General features: G+C 54.8%; 1 protein-coding gene across 3 annotated transcripts in view; it reads left to right on the top strand.

Annotated features, from left to right (window-relative positions):
* Positions 1-17,609, top strand: part of SLC43A2 (solute carrier family 43 member 2) — a 28,085-nt gene extending 10,476 nt beyond the window's left edge. For 2 of the 3 annotated variants that reach the window (XM_081844002.1, XM_081844003.1), the window contains exons 4-15: positions 413-468; positions 1,345-1,421; positions 4,363-4,455; positions 5,550-5,683; positions 6,240-6,442; positions 7,267-7,413; positions 9,295-9,439; positions 10,953-11,082; positions 11,606-11,679; positions 13,638-13,761; positions 16,255-17,143; positions 17,178-17,609. In XM_081844002.1, the coding sequence (XP_081700128.1) occupies positions 413-468; positions 1,345-1,421; positions 4,363-4,455; positions 5,550-5,683; positions 6,240-6,442; positions 7,267-7,413; positions 9,295-9,439; positions 10,953-11,082; positions 11,606-11,679; positions 13,638-13,761; positions 16,255-16,416 (1,345 nt within the window). In that variant the 3' untranslated portion in view covers positions 16,417-17,143; positions 17,178-17,609. Of the gene's footprint in view, positions 1-412; positions 469-1,344; positions 1,422-4,362; positions 4,456-5,549; positions 5,684-6,239; positions 6,443-7,266; positions 7,414-9,294; positions 9,440-10,952; positions 11,083-11,605; positions 11,680-13,637; positions 13,762-16,254; positions 17,148-17,177 lie in introns of all 3 variants that reach the window. The other variant, XM_081844004.1, reaches the window with a different exon arrangement.
* Positions 17,610-25,086: the final 7,477 nt, after the last annotated feature.

The following is a 25,086-nucleotide window of genomic DNA, read 5'->3' as shown; positions in this document are numbered from 1 at the left end:
CTCCTGGGGGTGGACCTGCAAACAGGCCAGCCTCCCCCAACCTTGTGTCCTCCAGGTGTTGCTGGACTCAGCTGGCAGCACCACTCCCTCCCCACCCCACCCTTGTCTTGCGTTTGGCCTGCGGGGCTCCCCCTGCTCTGCAAGTTTGGCATTTGCCCTGATCCAGCGCGGATGTCTTGGAAAGTAGACCGGAGAGGAAGAGGGGAGGGGGAACGAGGGGCAAAGAGGGAAGCCCGTCTTCCTGTTTCAGCCTCCATTAATTGGGAGGAAATCAGAAAAAGTGACGAAGGCAGAGAAACCATATCTGCTGGCTTCAGGTGTCCCTGTGCTAAGACAGACATGGCAAGGCAGACATCAATCCTTCTCGTAAGCTCTGCCAGCCTGTGACCAGTTGCCTTTTCCTCCATTGCAGCGCCTGTTTTTCTGTTTCCTGCGTCATGATTGCCTATGGAGCCAGCAACCCGGACTGTAAGTCGCCTGGTGGTTGTGAGGGGGACAGGGGTCGGAACCCCTGTCTCTAGGAGAAGGGGAGGTTGTTGTGGGCCAGGGGCTGTCGGGTGGGGTTTGTGCCCAGTCCTGCCTCCAGCCTGGACTCCACCTTCTGTGGCCTTGGCTGTCTTTGGGTGGCAGGGCACCTGAGAAGCCAAGCTGGTTAAAAGCACTGCCTGAATCAAGGGCGAGCAGCCTGCAGTTCTCCTGACACTTCCAAGCGACAGCTCCCATCTTCCCTGGGCATTGGCTGTCCTGGGCGAGGGGTTTTTATTCTCCAGCTATGTGAGAAAGGGCACATCCACCCAGGGGTACAGCACTTCCCGGTCCAGTCCTGGGCATCTCCAGTGAAAGGGGCAGGTAGGCCCCTGCCTGAAAGCTACTTTGTGGGGAGGGAGCTATAGGTCCATGAGGAGAGCCCTCCCCAAATTGGGGGGCTTTGCAGCAGACAATGTCCCTGTTTCAAGCCCTGGCAGCCACGTCTGCGGTTACAGAAGGACCAGGTCACTGCAACTGCTGGCATCAGGAAGGCCCCAGAGAAACTGCTGCTGGTCTGGGCAGATGCTCATCTACATGGACCTGCAGTAAAAGGCATTTAGAACCACAAGGACTACTAGAATCTTCACTTTGGGGGAAGGACCACAGCTCAGTGGCAGGGCAGAAGGTCCCACGTTCAGTCCCTGGAAGAATGTCCCATTGCAAAAGGAATCTCAGCACTCTGTGTGGGGTGGAGCTGGGGGCTGGCAGATCTGGCCCTCTCCCAAAGCTGGGGCTGAGTTAGAAGGCCATTGGGGTTTTTGCTGGTGGGCCGGCTGCCCCACTGACGACCTCTGCCCTCCCTCCTTCCCTCCTCAGCTCTGTCGGTGCTGATCTTCATGTCCCTGGCACTGAACGGCTTTGGGGGGATGTGCATGACCTTTACTTCGCTCACGGTGAGTGCAGAGAGAGTGCGCGGGGAGGGCGGGAGGGGCTCCCTGTACCTGGCAGCTGATGCCCCCCACCCCAGAGTCCCTGCCTGGCCTCCCCTTCACCCCTCCAGCCCTTTCAGGGACCTCAAAATGGGAAGAGCGAATGAATCTGCCAGGACTGAGGCCTCATTGGGGAAGTGGAGGCGTCTGGTGCTCAGGGCTGTTTTTTCCGCTTGTCTTGAAGGCTTCACTTCCTTCTCCCGAATCTTGCACATTCTCAGGCTCCCTTCACCCCTCCCACCCGTGGTTTCGTTGCGCCAAAGTCTCTTGGAAATGAAGATGTGGTTACAGACCCCCAAGCGCTCCCCTGCCCCAAACTGGGTTGAGAACAGGAACGGGCTGCCGGGGGGGAGGGGTTCTGTGTTCCCAAATCTCCTGGTCCCCCACAGCACCCATTGACTCTGGCTGTGAAACAGTCTGGAGAGGAGATATTGGGGTATTTTTTGAGGGGGGGAGTTGTCAGTTTTTCCAAGCCTGAATGGGCTTTGCCTGGACCCAGGCTGTGTGCTCCCTCCAAGCCAGGGCTTCCTCTGAGTAGAAGGGAACTGGGGGGGGTCCCTAAACCCAGGAGACCATCTGCTTTCCAGTTCCCAGGATGGCCTCCCAGAGACCCTCTTCTGGCGGCTGGAGGGGCTCAAGCCGGCTTTACCTGGGGTGCTTTCCCTCCAGGCAGCCCTGAGCCCCCCAGCACCTCTCCTCCTGCAGGGGTGGACCTCAGCCTCCCCCCCCCATGGGGGGTGTACAGCACTGCAGTGCAGTCCAGGATGCGGCTGCAGCCGGCTTCCTCTTCCCCTCCCCTCTCTGAACGCAGAACAAATCTGTAAGCTGCTCGCCTCCTCTGCTCTGGGGTTATTTAAGGACCCGGCTGCTGCATTGCATCCAGAGCGCTGCAGCTAGAGAGGCGGGGGGGGGGGGAGGGACGGAGCCAGGTGGAAGCTCCCCCCCCCCACATCACTGCCAACCCCCCCTTTCCTGCTAGAGAGATCCTCACAGCAGGAATATCCTCAGTCCTGTAAACAGGCAGCTGCAACAAGAGCCTGGGCAGCCTTTGGAAAAAGCAGCCAGAGCTCTCTGGGCATGTTGGGGGGGGGGCCTCTTGAGCTGGGGGAGGATGGAGAACGTCATAGTCTCTGCCCCCTTCCCTGGCACCTGCCTGTGTCCCCTTCAGATGGGCGGCCAGTGAAATGTCTCTTCAGCCGGTGGGGGCAGATGGCAGCCATGGTGCAACACATCTGGAAGGCTGACTGAGCAGGGAAGATCTGAGTCCCCCACTTCTCTCTCTCCCCCCCCCCTCTCCCAGCCAGTTCCTTTCACAACTTGGTTTCTTTTTTCCATGCAAGGCTAAGAGATCTTCTCTCTTGGCCATTGTTTGCCCAGACAGGGCAAGGGCGGGAGCTGTTTTTCTGTTTCCAAAGTGGTGCTTCCTTCTCCTGTTGGCCCCTTGTAGGGATGCTTGTCCCGCTGCAGCCTCTCAGGGCTGGAGGGAGCGAGTGTGCCTGGTGCCTTTGGTATGCAGAAGCTCCAGGGTGGCCAGGGTGGGGCTGAGAGAGGCACAAAATGGCCACCGGAGTTCATGAGGAAAATAGTCCCATTTACCGTAATATTTGGCTGGACTGTGTTTCTGAGTGAAGGCTGGTGTGTGCTTCCTGAAGTCAAGTGCCAGGCCAGCCAGCCATTTCCTCAGAGCCTTAGTGGGGGCAGCTGGCTGGACAATGCTCCCCCCCCCCCAGCTTCTTGCTGGGCCTCTTGCACGCAGCCTAACCCAGCAGAGCACATTCAGCCACAGCTGGGGAAGGACAAGACCTGAGACGTACATGCGCATCCAGGTCTTGTTTTGTTGGCAGACAAGGCAGCCTGGAAGGGTGACTTCGTCAGCACTGCCCTCGGCTGCCTCCACACAGACTTGCCCCGGCCGTTGCAATCTTCTTCCCACGAGGGTGAGCCCAGGGCAAGAGTTGTTGTGACAGTTGGGAAACTGCCTTGCGCTGAGTCAGCGCATTTGCACCATTCGTTCTGGGCTCTCTCCTGTGACTGACGGCAGCTGCCTTTTTTGAACCCAGAGCTTTCTGCAGGCAAACAAGCTGTGGCATTTTCTCACTTGGATCCTGGAGGGAAAAGGCTTTGAAACAGAAAGCCTGATGTCCCGGAAGAGTCTTTGCCCCACATGTTGCCAGGGTGCTGAGTGGATATTCTGAGCTTGCGTGTCAAGGGACAGCCCTGGCCCCCGAGGATGCCCCAGGGTGGCTTGTGGAGGGCAGCCGAGTGCGTGCAGAGAGCAAGCCTTGCAAAGCCCTTTGTCCGCTGAGCCCCCTCCTGGCCCAGTTGTGGGAGATGGTAGTCAGGCTTGCTGGCTGTAGCTGGTGTGGCTTCTGACAGACCCTGAAGGGCTGGCTGCTTTTGGGGGCACTGTGCTCTCGTTTCGTATTTTCACATTGCGAACCGTCCTGTGATCTCCACATGAAATGCGGGGTACAGATTAAATAAACGAATGAATTTCCTGTTCCCTGGCAAGCAACCTCTTCCAGCTCTGAGGGGGCTGTAAAGGGCTTGTGAGAGGCTTCCTCTTGCTGGCTGGGCACCTGTCTCGGCTTGCAGGCATTTGAAATGGTACCAGAAAGCCTGCAAACTGTGTGGGGACCCCAGGGGGTTGCGGGGCTCTCAGACGGCTTTTAACTCTTTAAAAGGGGGAAAGCAAATCTGCCTCCAGCATTGGATGCCACAAGATATGGAGACCTCCCTCCCAAAGCTACCCTAGGAAGCCTCTTGATGAGCCTGGCAGCAACTGCCTCCCCCTCCTGCCCCCCTGGTTTCTGCTCCCGAGTAAACAGGCTCCTTTCCTCCCCACACAGCCCACCTGCCCTAACCCTCCCCTTCTTTCTGCCTTCCTTCCTTCCTTCCTTCTCAGCTGCCCAACATGTTTGGCGACCTTCGCTCCACCTTCATTGCCCTCATGATTGGCTCTTACGCCTCGTCGGCCGTGACCTTCCCAGGAGTCAAGGTATGTTGGCTGGGAGCTCCAGCTTGTTGCTGCTGGAGGCGGGTGGGGTCCTTTTCCAGTGATGCAGGCGAGTGGCGCTGCGGGGGGGGGTGTCCCTTGCCAAATGCAGGGATGGGCTCTCTGGGGGAGGTATTTAAGCTCCTCCAGCTTCTCTACAGCGACTGCTCCCCCCCCTCCAAAAAAAAAGGGATGCCGTCTGTTGAGAGAGCAATGGGGGAATTCTCAGTATCTGGCCTTGGCATTTCAGTCATTTTGCCAGCTTCCTGCTACTGACCCCCCAAAACCTCAATGCCACCGTGAAGTGAGATGAGCTTTCCTAGAATTCTGCTGGCCCCACGATGAGAATGTGAAGGTCCCCTTAACCAAGGGTTTGCTTAAAATACGCAAATAAACTGGAGGAGAATAAGCAGAGTTCATATTTTTAACCCACTTGTGGCTGACAGAATAGGCAGCCATGCCCAGCTTGTCTTTCCACGGAGGAATCTGCAGGAAAGAGGGCATGATACCAGGGGCCTCTTATTGCAAACTGATGGACAGAAAAAGCAGGACGGATATAAGACATTTGGGGCAGCGGGTGCAGAATCCAGTTCCAAATCCCCAGACTCCCCAATGCCAGCTGTGGGAAGATGCTTTTTGTTGGCCGGACGAGCTGTGCGATTGGCCTTAAGGCCTGACATGGGACGGCAAAGCCCCAAGCAGGAGGTCAGGGGAACAGGCCCAGCACTCTCCCCTTCCGTTCCCGACATCTGGCATTGGGGAAAGGGCCCCTCGGCTGGTGGGGCTGCTGTGTTTTGCTATCAAACACCTCTTGATAGCCCCCCCCCATACATTTGTCTCATTCCCTTTGAGGTTGACTGTGATGACTTACGGAATTCTTTGCAAGAAGATGCAGAGTTACATGACAGAAAAATAGATGGAGCATCTTCTGTGCTTCTGCTCTGACATCCTGACTCTTCCATGGCAAATGCCTTCGACCTGAGATGCCCCCCCAGCCCGTGGGGAAGGAGGGGATCCTGCTGCTGTCGCTACCTCTGGTGACCCCCCCTTCAGGGCCTGGCTGGTGATGGCTGCCTTTCCTCCGTTTGCCCCTCCAGGTGATCTATGACTTTGGCGTCTCCTTCATCCTCATCCTGGTTGTCTGGGCCTGCTGTGCCGGCCTTGTCTTCTTCAACTGCTTCTTCAATTGGCCCCTTGAGCCCTTCCCAGGCCCAGAAGACATGGACTACACGTAAGTCCTCTTGTGTGTGTGTGTTGGGGGGACCCTTGGCTGCTCTTCTGAGACCCTCCCCTCCCAAGGCTTTCCTTGGGATGTGTGGTGGCCCTTCCTGGGAATTTTTCACCTCGTCCACCACAGTGCATTGAATCGTAGAATTGTTGCATTGCAAGGGACCCATCTAGCTCACCCCCTGCAAAACAGGAGCTTGCCATTTCCACATTACTTCCATGATACAACCCGAAAAACATGGCAAGTAAAATATGCTGAGGGTATTGTGTTGCACACATGAGCAAGGCCTCTCCAGAGCTTCATGCCAGCCAGGGGTGGGCGGGTGTTTGGGGACGCAGGCAGGGCATTTCCAAACCACCACTCTTTTGGGGTGGGATTCAGCAAATGAGAAGTTTGTGGTCCCGGAGTGGCTGACACCTCGCCTCCCTGCAGGCAGTCCGGGGCAGATGCTCCCTTGAACCGGCTGCCCGTCAGCAGCCCAGCCCGGATGCTGCAAGTAGGGCAGCAGGTCAGGCAGACGTCCCAATCCTCCTCTGCCCTCTTTCTTCCCTCTGGACAGGGTGAAGATCAAGTTCAGCTGGCTGGGATTCGACCACAAGATCACCGGGAAGCAGTTCTACAAGCAGGTGACGACGGTGGGCCGACGCCTGAGTGTGGGCGGCTCCATGAAGAACCCAAAGGAGCAGGCCACCCTGCAGGAGAGCAAGAACCTCTGCCTCTCCACCGTGGACCTGGAAGTCAAGTGCGAGGCGGACAGTGCAGGTGGGGCAACCAGCAAGATGGTCCTATGGTCGTCTCTTCCTGGACCCCCACGGGTGTGTGTGTGTGTGTGTGTGTGTGTGAGAGAGAGAGAGAGAGAGAGAGAGAGAGAGAGAGAGAGAGAGAGCTGCCAGGGCTGCCAACCCCCCCATGTGGAAATGCAAGTTTGTCTTACTGCTGTGTGTTTCTGGTGATGCAGAGTCCAGTGTGAGCTGCCCCCTCAGCAATCCCTTGGAGGAAGGCCTGGGAGCGTCCTGGGAAGGGCCACGGTCTACTCTTCCTCCTCCTCCTCCCCCAGGGAGCAAATGGCCCCCTGCCCAGCCCCAGGGCCGTTCCCCTCTCTCTCTTCCAGAGGTTTGGCAGGAGTTGACCAAACCATGAAAGACACGGGGAGGGTTGTTTGCACCTTTACTGATGGTGGAGCACTTCCTTTGTCTGTGCAGATATTCAGCAAGCCTCACTTGGTCCCCAACAAGGTGTCCAGAAATAAAACAAGCACAATCTTAGTACAAACTGTGCCAAATTTAAAGCTTATAGCAGCATGAAAAGCAGTATCACAAAACGCACAGCACAGGGGGAAATTGCTTCCTCCACTTGTGTGGGCCACACACTTTGGCCAGCCATGTCTGCACAGACTGTTTCCTCCCAGCCCCAGCAAGTGATCTGGGGCTACGCATTTGCGGGATGAATGCAGAGTGTTATTTGGGATGGCCAGGCGGCCCCAGCTAGCAGGAGCTGCCTCGGTGACCCTGTGGTGGCCCAGGGGGCAACTGGCGTCTCCTAAGGAGCCCCCTTCCTTATTTCCTCCCTCCTCCCTCCCCCCGCAGCCTCCCCGTCCTTCATGCACAGCGTCTTCAGCCCCATCCTGCTGCTCAGCCTGGTCACCATGTGCGTCACACAGCTGAGACTCATCTTCTACATGGGCGCCATGAACAACATCCTGGAGTTCCTGGTGGACGGGGATCTGCAGACAGGTGGGTGCAGCTCCCCCCCTCCCCCAGCGGCTTGCAAGGGAAGAGCAGCGCTTGCCCTGCCTGCACAGAGTCAGCCGCCGGGCAGCCTCACGCCAACGGAATTGCGCCTTGAAATATTCTCTAAGCCCCTTTCTCGAATAAAAAGGCGCCTGACTCGTCGGTGGCCTCCCAAGAGGTCCTTGGGGCTTTAGAAGTATTGGAAGCCAACAGTTCCTAGTTTCACCTCCTTTCTATACGTTTAAAGTACATTTATGCCACATTAACAGTCGTGGCTTCCCCCAAAGAGTCATGGGAACTGTAGTTTGCTACTCACAAAACTGTGATTCCCAGCACTGCCAACAAAGTACACATTCTATATAATAATAATATTATTATTATTCATGCTCTGCCCACCTAGGGTTCTTTGGGGACAGCTCCATCATTCAAAGGCACAGCACTCTCAGTTCAGTGTCAGGAATCGCACCCATTCCACTGAGGAGTGTGGCGCTCACATGCGCTTGTCCTCTTGGCCACCCAGGACGGCTTTGCCACTGGGTGGTTCCTCCTGCACAGGGTGAAATTAGGGTGTTTTGTGGTGGTGGGGGGAGGCTCAGGAAGCCACACTGTGAGGTGCTCCTTGCAGACCCCACTTTGTGCTGGGTCTTCAGGTGTTGCCAGCACCTGCTGCTGCCGGCTGGGTCCAGCTGGCCTGGTTGTGCCTCCAGGCATAGGCTGGCAGACGCCCCTCTCCACGAGGGCAGCCACCAGCTGAATGCCAGGCTAATTTCGGCCCTGTTTCCGTGACACCCTTGGGTGTCTTGCGGCTCAGGGGTACCTGAGTTCAGTTCCTCAGAATGCCCCGACAACTCTTTCTGGTTTGCAGGGGGAAAAAATCGGTCAGCTGCGGCTTGTAGTGCTGCTGCTGCTGCTGGCTGGGGGGGGGGGAGTTTCCTGGCTCTCGCTTCCTTTCCTCGCCCTCCCCAGAGCGAAGGGAGAAGCCCAGCAGCTGACAGGGTGTCACTGGGGGAGAGGGGGGGGTTGTGCTTGTGAGCTTCAGCGCCGCTGACTCAAGGCCCGTATTTATAGCGGCTGGAAGGGAGCCAGCCAGGAAAGGGAGCGATTTCCATGAGCTGGTTGTTTGTCTTTTGCACAACAGGACGAAACCATTTGTGTCTTGCGCACCGAGATCCAGTTTGGGCTTGTTAAATCTGGAATCTGCGAGGCAGATAAATCAAGAGGCGCTTTCATGAAAACAACAGGGAAGCTCAGGGGAAGGGAAGCGCAGCCGAGCGAGCAAGTGGCCAGGCGGGCGGGCGGGGGGGGGGGCTTGAAGCTGAGCGGCTGCCAGGCTGACCCCCTCCCACCCCTCCTCTCTTCTTGGGGCTTTGCTGCTTGGCAAGCTCTGCTGGGGGGGGGGCAGCCTTTCGGCCTTCACTCTGGACTTCCAGACCCCCACTTCCCTCCTGACTCTGCTCTGGTGTCCTCAAACTCCTTTGCCCCCAGCCTGGGGGGCTGTGGCTGCATCTCCTCAGGGGGCTGGGTCTTTCTGTTCACCAGCCCTCCACCGAGGAGGCGCCCAGGCTCAGGACTGGGAGTGTTACACAAAGGAGAGAAGGGTCCGTCTGTGGCCCTGCAGAGGCTGCTGGACTCCAACTCCCATCATCCCCCTGTCCATGCTGGCTGCTGGAGGAGCACAGCACCTGGACGGCCACAGGTGTCCCCTCCATTCTAAAGGGCTGCATCCCAGCTGCTTGCCTGCCCCAAATGGCATCACACACAATGCCCCTCCTTTGCTTGTTGGCCAGCTGCCCTCCCCTCTCAGTCTCCCCTTTCCAGCTACCCAAACCCCACAGGCCTTCGCCTGGCCCTGCCCTGACGCCGCCCTTCCTCTCTCCCTCCCAGTGGACCTTTACACCACCATCTTCGGAGTCCTGCAGCTCCTCTGCCTGATGACGGCCCCCGTCATCGGATACATCATGGACTGGAAGCTCAAGGAGTGTGACGACGGCACTGCGGAGGAGGCGGACGAGGGGAGCGCCCCCAGCCAGTGAGTAGCGCCAAGGCAGGCTGCAAGGGCACTTGCTGCCCTGTGGATCCTCCGTCTGGGGAGGGGGACCCCCAGCTCCTTCCTCCCCAGGGGAGTCTAACCAGACGGGAGGAGTCTGAGGTCACTAGGCCAAGGCTGGAAGCACAGACTGCCCAGCCCTCGGCTGACCTAGAAAGACCAAGAGCCTGGAGGCCGATGTGGAGAGATGCCTCCGCCTTCGTTTTTGCCAGGAGCCAGCGGTTGGCTTGTGGCTAGACCTCCTCTGCCCTGCTTGCCACCCAACCAGCTGCCCTCCTGGGGAAAGGGGCATCCCAGGAGGGGGGAGCATCTGAGCTCCTCCAGCAGATACTGGACTCCCAGCAGTCAGGGAGGAGGGGCTCAGCTGCTGCCCACTGCTGGCATGACCCCAGGGCTTGTGTGTGTAGAACACTGGCCTTTGGGCCCCTCCAAAGGGTCTGAGGTGGGTCTTCAGCAGCACAAGACACCCTGCAAGTATCTGGTAACACAACTTAGATGCAACTGCCCCAAACGCTCAGGTGGGTCTCAGGCCTGAAAGGCTGAGGACTTGTGGCATGGTGGGTGAAAAGAGGGGCGTGCTCCTGTGGCCCCTCTTTCTTTGCCAAGCAATTGAGACTCCACAGCAGGGACCCCCACCAGGCAGCAGGATTGAGGGGCATTGGGGGTCTGCCCAGACCCCAACTGCTGTGACCGTGACACAGGAGCACAGGAAACTGCCTTGGACTCAGCCAGACCCCCAGTCCATTTACCCCAGTACTGCCTACACTAACTGGCAGCAGTGGCTCTCCAGGGATTCCCCTCCTTGCAGATGCCTGGGACCTTCTGCCTGCAAAGCAGCTGCTCTTCCTCTAATTTGCTGATCTATTCGATCCTTTTTTTTGTACCACCTTCTCTCTATTTTTTTTTAAATATTTATTAAGTTTTCAACAAGAAAAAGGTTACAGAACAATAAAAGAAAAACACACAAAAAAATACAAAAATAAAAAATAAGCATAAAGAGAAAAAAGAAAATCCCTCTTTCTAATATCCTACCACTCATTTGCTTATTTTCATGACTTCCTCACACCTCCCTTTTTGTATTCCATTTAAAAATTTGTTCAGCAAATCCATACCCTCTTAATTTACCCTTAATTATTTATCCTCACATATTATAACTTCAAGTTTTCATCTAGTATCAATCCATTCTTACGTATTCTTATTTTGTCTTATTACTAGAACCACTTCGTTTCATTCCAACATCATTAACATTCAATAATTTTACAGTCTTTCTGTAGATAGATTTTAAATTTCTTCCAATCTTCTTCCACCAACTCTTCTCCCTGGTCTCGGATTTTTTTTGTTTTTTGTACCACCTTCTTTCCCAAGGTGTTGGGAATCTTAAACCATCTTTTGTTGTGCAGCGAAGGCTGGAGACCTGGGCCTCCCTCCTCCCTTGCGGATCTCCCACTGGCCCCTGCAAGCCCCTCTGACCCCCTCCGTTCCTCTCTCCCTGCAGGGGCAGCAAGAAGAAGCGCCGAGACAGGCAGATCCAGAAGGTGGAGAACGCCACCCGTGCTTTCGCTTTTACCAATCTGCTGCTGGTGGGCTTTGGGATCACCTGCCTCATTCCAAACCTGCCTTTGCAAGTGAGTAGCTGGCAGGGAGAGCAGTTGTCAAAGGCTCAGCACAGGAGAGGCAGGAACTGGGCTGGGAGGTGCTGTGGGGGCCAGTCCAGGCCTCACCTGTTTGCTGGCTTAGCGGTCCTTGCGTCTCCTGTCAGCAGGATCCCCACTTCCCAGCCTGTTTGAACAAGGTGCTCCTCCAACCCCACCTGCTCCCAGTAGGCAGACAACATGTGCTGAGTGGGAAGATGCTTGGTCATAAGACCATCAGAAGGACCTGTTGGGTCAGGCCCAAGGGGGGGGGGAGTCCCACGTTGTGTGCAAATGTCCTGTCTCTTCTGACAGCCAGCTTTGTGGGACGTCTCTGGGCTCGAGTGTGCTGATGCTTCTTCAGTGCTTCTGTGGATGGAAGGGGGTCCCTGTGGAGGGGAGGGGGCAGCCCTGCAAGCTCCCCAGAGGGAAGAGGGATGGGCAAGTAGTGTGCTGGGCATTCAGAAGGTGACTTGGGGTGAGAATTCAGGGTTGCGTGTCTTCCCCCCTTTTCCAGATCCTCTCCTTCATCTTGCACACCATCGTGAGAGGGTTCATCCATTCTGCCGTGGGCGGCCTCTACGCAGCCGTGTAAGTCTAGTCCTCAGCCAGCCTCTGGCCATGTGTGTTTGCCCAATCGCCCGCCTGGGCTTTGCTGCCGCCCACTTTGTTTATAGGCACCCAGTTCCCGGCTGGGGATGCTCCTTTTCCCGGGCCACCTTTGCCCTACCTTCCAGCCCGTTTCTGGGTCATGTTTTTCCTCCTTCCTGGATTAGCTTCTGAGCAGCTGTGGCTGCTGGCTGTGGGCCTGCTTCTCTGGGTGTTGCTCAAGGGGAGGGTGCTGAACATGACCCACATGCTTTCATCCTCTCCTCTGCACCTGATACCCATTTGATGTCACCCTCTGCTCTGGTTGCAGCATTCCTGGTGGGAGCAAAACAGTTTCCTAATCGCAGGCCCAGCCCAGGGATCCCGCCCTCTGCTTAGGCCACCCAGACGCTTCTCTCCACCACAACAACCCCTTCCTTTGGAGAGCCCCATCTAGGCCAAAGTCTCTGGGGGGCCCCAAGGATGCTGTCCTCTCCTCTGGACCGCGTCTTGCCTATCAGGCATGCAACGCTCATCCCATAACCAGATCCGGTTTCAGTTGCTGCAGCTCAGCTAGACCTGACTTGGGTGTTTTTGTCCTTGGGTTTGTTTTTTAATCAAAGAAGTGTATGAACGTGATGATCAATGCGGGAGTTGTTGGTCCAGCTCCAGTTCTTGGCTTTTCAACATTGCTCAACTGGAGGAGGAGGAAGAGAAGCCCGCTGGCCTGCTTTCCCAGGCTCCTGTTTTCTCCTGGCAACCTCCAGCCTTCAACACTTTCCAATCAATGATGCTGATCTGCCTGGCTTGGCTGGGCCACTCCTCTAGGGCTCCTTCGTGCCCAGGCAGGCGGTGGGAAGGGAGCCAAAGATTGTAGCCCAACCTGGACTCTGTTTGCTCAGAGGTGCCCCACATTCCAGCTCAGGGTGTGTGGAGACTTGAAATCCAGGGACCTCTGGTCCAAAGCAGTCGTTTCTGGCCAAGGGCACTCTAGTTTGGGATGCAAGTGATCTGGCCCAAGGTCTGGACTCAGGGCACAAATGCCATATATGTTTTAGCTTCCTCTCCCACCCGCTTTAGGGACAGCTAAATTTGATCAGTTAAGCTTGTACATTTAGCCTTTTGTGGGATTTGATGATGTGGAAACCAGACTCCTGAGGATTGTAGGCTTGCCCTGCTTCCATACACAAACATCTAGTCCTCATTTTTGCTTGGGCAAGGGGGAAAATAATCTCTGCCTGTGTTCTGCTGAAGACTTTGAAGGCAGAGGGGGGAAACTGCAGAGTTCCCCTTCTGCATCCTGCCCTGTGGCTGCTCCAGCTGTGCTCTGCACAGGGCAGAATGGCCCAGGCTGCTGCTGAGAGGCTGGAATGAAGAACGCCAGGAGCGTGAATTGCCAGGGAGCGGCAGGGCTTTGGGGAGAACCTGCTTCATGGCTGCTTGCTGTGTCTGCCACGTGGGGCCTTTCTGCTCGGAGCCTCTGTGCCCCTGAATGCCAGCGGTGAAGAACATAAGCAGAGCCCCGGCGCTGAATCCGGCCACAGGGGCTCATCCAGTCCAGCACCCTGTTTTGTAGCTAGATGCTCCAAAGGGAAGGTCACCCTGGCAGGGCCTGAGGGCAGCAGCCCCCTCCTCATGTGTGGCTCCTGGTGACTGGCACCCAGGGGCATTTACTGCCTCCAGCAGGGGAGGAAGATAAGGCAGGAGGGGGGCTTCTGCCTCCACACCCTGCTTTCAGGGCTTGCTGGAAGCACCTGGCTGGCCGCTGGACTGGAATGCAGATATGGACGGGGCCTCCTCAGCCTGGTCCTTCAGATTCTGATGGGCTGTTAGAAAAGTCTCCAAGGGCCTTTGCTTCCAGAGAGTAATGGGCTGTGGGGCTGGGCTCAGGGAGGAGCCCCACGTGGCCAGGCTGTGAGTGCAGAAACATGACTGCCCCCTTTCTCCCCCCTCTCCTGCAGGTACCCCTCCACGCAATTTGGCAGCTTGACAGGGCTGCAGTCTCTGGTCAGCGCCCTCTTTGCCCTCCTGCAGCAGCCCCTCTTCCTGGCCATGATGGGGCCCTTGGAAGGAGACCCTCTCTGGGTAAGTAAGTGGTTGGGCGGCTGGCGCAGGGGAGCTCCCAGCATTTGGCTTTTGTGCAGAGGAAACGGCAAGGGACAATCAGTCGGCTGCATCTTACTCAGGAGACCCATTTAAATCAATAGACCTGGCCTCTGTAGCACTATCCTTTTTAATGAGTTTAGTCAGAGTAGAGCTGAGTTGGAGACAAAGCTTTAATTCCAAAAGCAGCCTTGGGGGGCTTTCCTGAGCAGGCAAAGGGCTGGGATAGCTCTTCCCCCCCTCCAGCTGTTTCTCTGCTCAGCACTGATGCCCCCACCCAGGTGCTTTTCTCAGCCACAGGCACTCCCCACCCTCTCCTGTGGGAAAATCACGCCAGGGCTGGTGGGGCTAATCTTTAAGCGGGCACAAGCAGTTGGAGGGGAGGCAAAGGAGACCCTCGCTTGGCCGTTCCTCTACACAGACTTCAAGCAAGAAGCTGCCTTTGGTTTGGGAGAAAACCGCACCGGGTGGGTGGGTGGGTGGGTGAAGCCTTTTCGGTGGTGGCCCATTCTGGCTGCCTCTGTCTCCCTCTGGTTGGCAGGGCTCTTGTAAAAGCAGGAAACCCATGGCCACAGTAATTCTTGGCACCCAGGTGCCAACAAGAGAGGAAGCCCCCAAGCAGGCAGGGTTCGGAGGGCAGCAGCAACTCTCCCCTCTTGGGGTTCACCCCAGCCGGCACCCAGCATTTACTGCCTCTGGCAGTGCAGGAACGACAGAGCCTTTGACAGGGGCTGCCTCCTCCTCCTCCTCCTCCTTTGGAACAGAAGGTTATGGGACCAGGTCTACCACTTCGGCCATGCAGGCTTTTCCATGGCACCCTGGGCTCTTCGCTGCAGCTCCCGCTCTGGAAGGTGTTCCAGGGCCTGTTTGGGAAGTGGACGAGGCTGCTTGGATCCTCTGGCTGGGCTCCCAGAGGCCACGTTGTTTTCTGTTTAGACAGCAGAGCACCTGACACCTGCCTGGGAGCAGCTGAGAGCTGGCTGGCAGCCGCTGGTCTGTTTCCAAATCATGATGGGGGCACATGGGTTGCAGAGCGCAGCAGAGCAGTGCTGCCAGAGGGAGGCTGGCAGAAGCAGAGGACTCCTTCCTGTGGGCGCTGTGTCTTCCCGGGGGAAGAAACAGTTCAGCAACTGCTTGGCATTTCCAGCTTCTGTTTTTTCCTGGGTTTGGGGCTAGCACAGACCCCTTCCCTCCTTCCCTTACAACTGGAGCTACTGTGGGGAGACCCACAGCTCCTAGGCTGCTGCAGGGTCAGGGGCAGTGCTCTGTCCCCAAGAAGATCTTGGCTTGTTGGCCAGCGAATGATACCCAAGCAGATAATCCCAAGTGAGGTGGGGGCAAAATCCTGGCCACATGGAATCTCCTCCAGCTCCCCCCCCCCAGCCCAGATCTGAGCAGGAGTTCAGATCCTGCCCTCCATCCAACACCTGGGCTTGTTGTGTAAACATACCCAGGTTGCACAGGTAAACGGCTCCATTGTTCTGCCCGGACACTGAGGTCCAGCGCCGAGGGCCTTCTGGCGGTTCCCTCATTGCGAGAAGCCAAGTTACAGGGAACCAGGCAGAGGGCCTTCTCAGTGGTGGCGCCCGCCCTGTGGAACGCCCTCCCACCAGATGTCAAAGAGAAAATTAAATACCAAACTTTTAGAAGACATCTGAAGGCAGCCCTGTTTAGGGAAGCTTTTAATGTTGAATAGGTTATTTTTATTTTAGTGTTCTGTTGGAAGCCGCCCAGAGTGGCTGGGGTATAAAATAATAATAATAGTAATAGTAATAGTAATAGTAATAGTAATAGTAATAATAATAATAATAATAATAATAATAATAATAATAATAATTTATTTTATTAACACCCAGGGAGGGGGCCTCACATCCCTCAGCTGCTTCCCCCCATCCTGGGGGCAGGGAGAGTAAGCTGGAGAGTACACTTTGCTTGCAGAAAGCTCTCCCCTCCAGTTCAAGCTGGGGGAGGCAGGTGCTTCAAGGTGACATTCCTCATCATCCTCACCACTGAGTGTTGGGTAATCCGACCATGGGGGCTACTGCCTAACCAAGTCTAACCAAGCTGGCCCTCTGGCTCAGTATTGCCAGCACTGGCTGGCAGCAGGGCTTTGGGGCCATTCCTGTTCCCAGCACTCCCTGGGCTCTCCCACTGAGCCACAGCCCCTCCGAAGCCCCTGTGCAAACAGATCAGGCTCCAGGCAGGCTGAGCTGCAAGAACCAACGCTCTGTTGCTGCCCTGGAGCAGCTCCTTTGCTGCCATCGCCACACCCTCCTCCTGCTCCCTGTACAAAGGCACCTCAAGGATCTTGGGGCAAAGGTGGGTGCTGGACAGCTGGAACCCCTCACCCCCCCCCCCCGCGCCTGCTGCAGGGCGTCTGCTGGCCATCTTGGGCTGAGCTTCAGCCTTTCCTCTGCCCTCCTCCTCCTCCTCCTCCTCCTGCTGACACTGCTGGCCTCTTCTGTCCTCCTGCAGGTCAACGTGGGGCTCCTGGGGGCGAGCATGCTGGGCTTCTGCCTCCCGCTCTACCTGATCTTCTTCCGCCGGCGGCTGGAGCGCGAGAAGCAGCAGAAGAGCGAAGATGCCAAGCTCTTCCTCAAGATCAATGGCACACCCAGCCAGGAGGCCTTCGTCTAGGAGGTGGCTTCTCTTTGCCGGACTGGACTGGGAGCCTCCATGGGCAAAGGCAGCAGCATCTCCTCCCACTCACTGGTGGTGCTGCTTGTGCCCCCCTCGCAGCTCCTGCCTTGTCCTCCTCTGCCCAGCCCCACAGCAGCCTCCAGAGACAGGCAGAAGCAGCGGCTGGGCCAGCATGGGCCTCACCTGAGTCCTCAACGGCTGCCACACACAGCCTCACGCCTCTTCCGCTCCCTCGCTGCTTGTTCACGGGACTCTGGTGCCGCAGGGGCGCTGACTGGTCTGCAAAAGCAGAGCCCCTTCACTGCCCCCAACTGCAGCTTGCGCCAGTGCTGGACACAGGTGCTCTCCTGCCGCCCTCCTCTGCCATTCCTGGAGCCCAGAAGCAAGCCTCTTTCCCCTGCCTCCAGATGCCAGTCCGTCCTCCAGCCTGACGGGGCAGGGAGAGGAGGGGAGCCCAATGGGACTCTGCAGACTGACCTGGGCAACAGCCACAGACCTCTTCGTTCTGCTCCGGACGGGCCTCATGGCTACTTGCTGCAGGGCAAGGGGCTACCTCTGGGCCACTGAAGGAGCAAGGAAGATTGGGGGGCACATCCAGCTGGCCTGGATCTAGTGGCGGAGGAGCTGGGGCCCTCCCCCTTGCTGCCCACTGAAGGGCTGGTCTGATATGAAGCTGGCACTGGATTTTGCAGGGTTGCTGGGAGCCGGGTGTGTGTGTGTGTGTGTGTGTGTGTGTGTGTGTGTGTGTGTGTGTGGAGCTTGCTCTCCTCTCCGCCTGGGGAGGGAGCAGCTCCTGCTTTGCAAAGCAATAAATAGGCTGGCGGGGGGGGGGGGGGCCTAGACTGAGCTCCAGGGAGGCAAGCTTGATGAATGTTCCCCTATCCCTTTCCTGAAAGGGATGCCACAAGCTTGCCCACCCCTCTCCATCCGTAGCTCTTTGGGGATCTCTCAGGCCCAGGGGGGGGGGGGTCAGGGTGGCGGGCCCGGAAGGTACTTGGGCTCACCCTGATCCTCTTCCACTGGCAGCCTGGTGGAGCCGCTGCGCCCCCTGGTGGCCGACAGTTACTCCACAGGGAGGGCCATTTACTCACACGTAGTGACAATGGCAAGGATGACACAGCCTGTTTTGTGTGTTCTGAACAACCTCCTCCCCTGCTGTCTTGTCTCTTAAAAAAAGAAAGGAAAACCCAGACATGGTTTGAGTGCTGATTTCACAAATCTCTCATCTAAGCAACCCTTCCTCCTAGGGCAGGGAAGGGTTGGATGCTCTGACTAGCAGCTGCTCAGGTGGGGCAGGACAGGGATGTGGGTCTTCCACATCTTGCGTTCCCTGGGGTTGAAATGCCCCCACTCCCCTTTATTAGAAGGATGGGTGGGGGTGATACCCTGCTCCCTCCCTCCCTCCCTCTTTCTTTCTGAAATGCAGACAGGGAAGGGGAGAAGAGGCAAACCTTTAACCAAGAGAAGCTCTGGCGGCAGCAGAGGGAGTCTGCTGTGATCCATTATTGAGGTGCGGGGGGGAGTGGGGCTCATCACTGGGGTGGGGAGTTAAACTGGAGCTAACTGAGGGGAGATTCTGAACCTGAAGAGCAAGGGGCTACCACCAGTGTAAGCCCACAAGCACAAACATGCAGTGAGAAGTTGTATTATTTTAAAAGCAGTGGCTGCAGTTTTCTCTTAGGCTGCTTCTGCCCCAACCTCTTCTTGCAGAAACCTTCCAGGTCACTCCAGGGGCTCTTCTCTCCCCATCTGGGGAGGGGGGAAGGAAATGGGCAGGAAGCTTAACCTCCCAGGCTGAGGCAGGGGGAGAAGACCCTCTTACAAGAGCCTCCCCCCCTGCCCCTTGGAGCCCTCTAAAAGTGGTGCCAGCTGCAGAACTGGCCTCTTCCTCCAGCTCTGATGCCCCGAGCCTCGCACGCCCCCACACTTCTCCCTCAGGGCTGCCACCTGCCAGCTCCTCCCTGCTCTCTTGTCCTGGCAAGCAAAGGCTGGCACCCTCTGCCAGGCCTGCCCAGCTGCAAAGGCAGGGCCCACCTCTGCCAGCAGTGAGCTTTGGCGGGGGGGGGGGGGAGAGAGAGGTAAGAGCTGATGGGAAGAGAGCCCCTTTGAACACGAGAGGTGCCAGCAGGCACCCTGACATTTGCAGGACAAGAAATAAGTGTGTTACCTGTGCCAAGAAAGTTCAGCCCAGTAAAGGCTGAGCATGCTCAATAGCCACAGCATTGCATTTGTCCTTGGGCATAACACTGGAAAGCTCTGGTGGGTCTTCCATCATGTGGGCTGTGCTAAAAGAGCTGTCATGGGATGAGAGATGCTCCTCCACCCCATTTCTTGGTCCCAGAGCAGCCGATATTCATAAAACACGCCCCCTGTAAAACAGCTAAATGATGTCTAAAGATGCTCAGTTTGACAGATAGTTGGAGGGGAAACAGAATGGAGTATCCTGGAGAAGGGACTGGCTGGCTGGTTCCCTCGCTGTCTCACACCCTGACAGTGTGCCACTTTGTTCTGCTTCCCCCTCCCTTTTCTCTTACCTTCTTAGAAAAGGCTGCTAAGAATGGATGGAATTAAGTACCCAAACATTTACAAAGATTAAACATCTAAAACAGGAACATTTCAGCACCACAGCAAATATACACACACCCCACTCCCCCCTGGAGGGGCAGGGCCTGGTGGAAGAGCTGAGCTGAGCTGAAAGTGCAACACAACCAGGTGGCCTGCTTTGGGCAGAGCAGAGGCCCCACCACTGAGAAGGCCCTACCTCCTTGCCTACGCCAGGGATATGCCCATTTCCTTGACTCTTCTCCCTGCTGCTTCTTTTTGACAACCCAACAGGTGGGAGAAAAGCAGACCCCTCAGCCTTTGGCTGCCATGCTGCGTAAACCACATTATTTTCATTGCCCGGCCATTGACAGCTGCCTGAGCCAATCCTTCTGGCAATTAAAGAAGCATTTGTCTCTGTTGTCCTTAATTCACAGGACAGAGGCAGGATCACCTCCAGGTGGTGTCAGAGCCCTTGCGCACATGGAGGCTGGAGTGTAGGGAACTGGGCGGGTGGCTGTTTACTCCTTCCCAGGCCCCATCTCCTAGCAACAGCCTGCCTGGGGTGTTGCAAGAGGGCAGCCAGGCAGGAAGTGGCCCTGATTCAAGCTTGCTGGAGATGTGGAAAACTTGACTCGGCAAATGCCAGAGCAGCCACCCCACACAGCTGAAACTGGCACAGCCCAGGGACTCCCTCCGAGGGAGGTTTCAGAAAATGACACAGCGAGAGAAATATTTTAATGCCAGGTGTGTGCGCAAACTTCACAGGAAAGCCGCCGGCACCAAAATGTACATGCTTTTGTAAGGAGCTCCATCAACCGGAAGCCCAGAATCGGAATCTGCATGCTGCTCTCATGCGTAATCTCACTGGCATCCTGGCGACGTCCCTGGGAGGTAAAGTCAGTATTACTATCCTCTTGCTATCCTCCAGGTTGCAGGTTCTGACCCCCAACAATTGCTGAAGCTGAAAGGGGGCAAGACTATGCTGTGAGTACACGGCAGAGGCGGAATTTGAACTGGACACTTCCTGATTCATAGGCTCTGATGGTCTCCCAGTAGCCCAGCCAGCATGGCCAATGGCCAGAGGCAATAGAGGGGGGGGGTCCATCAACATCTGGAAGGCCAAAGTTTCCCCCATCTAGTCCAGCATCCCATTTCCTACAGCGCTCAGTCAAATGCTGCTTCTGGGAAGCCTGCAGGCAGGGGTTGACGGAACAGGCAGCCCCCCCTGGAGGCAACATGCTCCTGAATAGAGAGTCCCAATAGCCATTAACAAATGTCCTCCATGGGGCAAACTTTGATACTAAGGCAACCTGAGCTAGGAGAATATTTGGTCCCTCCCCCTGCTTTAGGAAGATGTGAGGGTTCTGGCAGGGTCCTAGAGACCCCCTACCTCTTTCCCAAAGCTGGGGAGGCAGGACTCTAGGACCCTGTCAGAGCCCCCAGGCAGCCTTCCCATCTGTTCTCCCTCCACTATTGGAGGCAGGGAGTGCGTCTGGAAATTGCAGTTGGGGAGAGTTGCTCAGGTCCTGCTTTTGGAATTCCCTTTGGGAGATCTGGCTGGCCATGTGAGAACAGGAGACTGGATCTTTTCTTGATACATACAAAATTTTATAGTTTGCCACCTTTCCACAGTTCAAGGCAGCTTACAACATGAAAAAATACGTAACTTCGACATAACAAAAGTAGTCATAAGTGATAAAACATTAAAAAAATACACAACCAAACTGAATGCTTTGCAGATAAAGATCTAAAACAAATATATAAAAAGCCCACATCACCATCAGCAATGCCCTGCAACAAAACCCCTTAAACAACACCTCAGTCTATGAGACTGTTCAGCATTCTCAGATTTTGTAGCTGGAGTCAGTCCTGGCCCCACCCTCCCAGGCCAGGTGGAAAAAGACTTGCAAGGAAGAGAGCAGGCCTTCTGGGACTCACAGCCAAGCTACTTCTTGATCTGTGTTCCCTTCATATAGTTAGGATCCTTACTTTCCTTCAGGCCCCTAAAAGACAGTGCTCTACTGGTTAGAGAAGACGGGGGCATGGAACCCACTGGCCACATCCCCTCTTGGGGATCCTTCCAGAGGCTGGATGCCAGAAGGACAGCGGTGACTCTTGCCACCTTGGTACTGCAGGGTACCTTCCCTCAAGAGGTTGTGTGTGCACACCCATGAACCTGCCTCTCCACCCAGGCAAGCCAGAGTCAGGATCCCAGCTCAAGAGCTCACTTGAGGCGGGCACTGAGAGATTGGTCTCAGGAGGGTGCGTGGTCTGAGCAGAGTCCCAAGGGCCAGAGAGAGAGAGGCTGGAGGGCCGCATTGGCTCCCAGGGCTAGAGCATCAGATTAAGACAGTGGAGAGCCAGGATCACACCTCTGCTCGCCCATGAAACTGATAGGGGGCTGCTACTTCTCAGCCTAATCTGCCTCACAGGAGGCCTATGCCACCCGCCCTGAGGTCCTTGGAAGGAGGGGGGGGGGCGTATTAAAAGGTAATAAATGCACATTTGTGACAAGGGACCATGTCCCATTGGGAAGCGGTGTGAAGAAGCACCACTTGCTCTTGGGGCAGATGAAGGATGCTGGCTTCCTCCAGGGAGGTGCCTGCACTTGGTCCCCAGAGCCAAACATTCGCTGCTGCCGTGGCTCCAGGGAAGGGGCCTGGGCTCTGAGCACAAGCCAGGCTGCAGCTGCTGCTCACTCTGCATTCGGACAGCGTTGCGAGCGAAGCATCTTTCCCCAAAGATGACGTCCTCTTAGTTAAACACACTCCCTCTGGGGGCAGGCATGGTCAAGGCAGACCCCGCTGAAGCCAGTCAAAAGGAGCAATGGAGCAACCCAGGCAGGCAGGTGGGTGGGGAAGGTTTCTCATCCACAAGGGGTCCTGCCAGCCCCATTGACTTCACCGGACCAAGTCCAAGGGCGGAGAAAAGCCCTTAGATAAGGGGCCTTGGACTTTGCCTCTTTCGTTCTGTGGGCGTAAGTTCCTCAGAGGGTTCACAGGAACAGAAAGTAAACTCAGCCGTCATGGGTTAAGAGGGTGGATTCCTCTAAACAGATTGGTCACTGGCTGAAACAAAAGAAAACCAAGGGTAGGAATAAATGCCGTCTCCTTGCATAGAAGGCGGCTGCAAAAAGGGGCATCCCTGAAGGATCTCCTGAGATTTCTTCCAGAATATTAAAATTCAAGGTAACCTCACCTAGCAATTTTCTACAAAAATAACAAACCCATATTGGCACAAGAAATAAAATACAAACTAGGTGACACCCAAATGCCCTGGCTAACACACCAACAACTGAACACCGCCTTAAACAAACCAAAAGTAAAACCAGCAGCCAATATGCCCTTGACCACCTTTGAAAACCTCCTCCTAAAAGCAAAAGGACACAGCAAGGAGATGACAAAAAATACTGCTCCAAAACCCCACAAACCCCCGTGACATAATCAAAAGACAATAATGCTGATGACATAAACATAGGTTACGAAATTAACCCCACCCAATGGACTAGAATGTGGTCTAAACCACAAGGTCATAATGACCATACACATTATAAAGAGCTTACTCTCACCAGCCAGAAACCTCATAGCCAGATGGACCTGTCTGGAGTATAAACATGGACCACTGGTACAAAATCGTATTGGGAAAAGCCCTACCATAAAAGTTAACCAATAAACTGAAACTGACACAGGAACAAATAAACGAGGATGCCTTTGTGATAGGAATTTTGAGGTCTTAGCCAATTTCAAACGTCTTTATAAGGCCTTGCATGCCATTTTTCTGGGTCTTCCTCCTTTCCTGCGGGTGAGGGGAGCACCCTGTTGCAACAGATCAATAAAGATCAAGCTTCCTAGCTGCTTTGCTTCTCAATATTCTCTGGTTGGCCTCTGTTATTCTCTCCTACCAATAGGGAACCTATGTAAGGACTCTATATGGGCTCTTGGGTACCCCATAAGGGGAAAGGGCAATTTTTGTTTACAACAGCTTCACCCTGGAATGGCTCCCCTTTATTACATACACAGCTCAACAAGAACCCACCAACAGCATAAACATTAATATGGCTAACTTGATCCAACAATCCCTCCCCCCTCACATAAACTAATCTCACTGCAGCCAGCTCAAGACAACCAACCACACACTGCCCCAGTGCCTTACTACCAAGGGAATATAACAAACAGAAACAGAACCTACAGTACTCAAGTGATGCCGACACAAAGACCCCCACACATACCCTTAGTAAAAGAATATAAGTTTTACCACCCCACCCCTCTCCCCCTCTTCTTCCCCAACCTTATCTTGTATACACTGTCTCAAATGTAACCAATCTGTAGAAAAGACTCTACAACCTGAGACAATGCACATATTTTTGTAAGGCAAGAAAATAATTTTTTTAAAAAAAAATTCAAGGTCAGGTAGAGCAGTGGGCAGGAATCTCAGTCCCAGGGGTCAACTGGTGCCCTCCAAGCCCCTCTCTCTCTCCGGCCCCCTAAACTTTCCCCAGATCACAGGACTGTAAATTTTTCCAATATGCAGTGACAGCTGCAAGAGTGTTACTGGCCCAGAAATGGAAACAACAGGAAATACCGACGATAGAAGAATGGAGAATGAAACTGTTAGACTATGCTGAGTTGGATAAATTGACTGGGAAGATATTTAAGAGAAGAAGAAGAAGAAGAAGAAGAAGAAGAAGAAGAGGAGGAGTTTGGATTTGATATCCCGCCTTTCACTCCCCTTCAGGAGTCTCAAAGCGGCTAACAATCTCCTTTCCCTTCCTCCCCCACAACAAACACTCTGTGAGGTGAGTGGGGCTGAGAGACTTCAGAGAAGTGGGACTGGCCCAAGGTCACCCAGCAGCTGCAGGTGGAGGAGTGGAGACGCGAACCCGGTTCCCCAGATTACGAGACTACCGCTCTTAACCACTACACCACACTGGCTCTCAAGTTCATCGAGGACTGGGGAAAATTTGTGGAATATCTGGAAAGTATAAGTGAGGGACAGATAACGCTAGAAGGATTTAAAGAGGCAATGTGAAATTTGAGAAGTATTGTTTAAAGGGAATAGAAAAAGAAAGGTTTAAATAATGACAATACAAACCTAAGGAATGCGTAACTTATTAAATAACGACTATGGATGATTTACAGAAAAGCTGAAGGAAGTCCAGAAAAGAAATAATTTGTGAAAAATTGGATGTGAAATTATTATGTGTTTTTGTTTTTGTTTTTGTTGAAAACCAATAAAATTTATTTTAAACAAAATCTTTCCCCAGATCACACACCCTTTTCCCAGTCCACAACTCCCTGCCCTGCTTTGGGCCCTCCTTGAGTGCTTTGCCTGACTGGACTCTGCCCATGAACTCTGGTCATGTCTCTTGATGGCACTAGACAGGAGGGGTGCGTATATGTGCAGAAACTGTGTAGCAAGGCAAATGCCCATTTTGCTTCTGGCCCCCGCTCCCCACATGTTTGCAACTGGCTGACTGACCGAACCCAAAGGGTGCTCATCAATGGCTCCTCTTCATCCTGGAGAAGAGTGACTAGTGGGGTGCCACAAGGTTCTGTCTTGGGCCCGGTCTTATTCAACATCTTTATCAACGACATGGATGATGGACTCAAGGGCATCCTGATCAAATTTGCAGATGACACCAAACTGGGAGGGGTGGCTAACACCCCAGAGGACAGGATCACACTTCAAAACGACCTTGACAGATTAGAGAACTGGACCAAAACAAACAAGATGAATTATAACAGGGAGAAATGTAAAGTATTGCACTTGGGCAAAAAAAATGAGAGGCACAAATACAAGATGGGTGACACCTGGCTTGAGAGCAGTACATGTGAAAAGGATCTAGGAGTCTTGGTTGAGCACAAACTTGACATGAGCCAACAGTGTGATGTGGCAGCTAAAAAAGCCAATGCAATTCTGGGCTGCATCAATAGGAGTATAGCATCTAGATCAAGGGAAGTAATAGTGCCACTGTATTCTGCTCTGGTCAGACCTCACCTGGAGTACTGTGTCCAGTTCTGGGCACCACAGTTCAAGAAGGACACTGACAAACTGGAACGTGTCCAGAGGAGAGGAGGGCAACCAAAATGGCCAAAGGCCTGGAAACGATGCCTTATGAGGAAC

This window comes from Podarcis erhardii (genome assembly GCF_964252035.2).
Source record: "Podarcis erhardii genome assembly, chromosome: 16".
Taxonomy (NCBI): domain Eukaryota; kingdom Metazoa; phylum Chordata; class Lepidosauria; order Squamata; family Lacertidae; genus Podarcis; species Podarcis erhardii.
The sequence above is the reverse complement of the archived record's forward strand: the minus strand, read 5'-3'. Positions and strand labels throughout refer to the sequence as shown.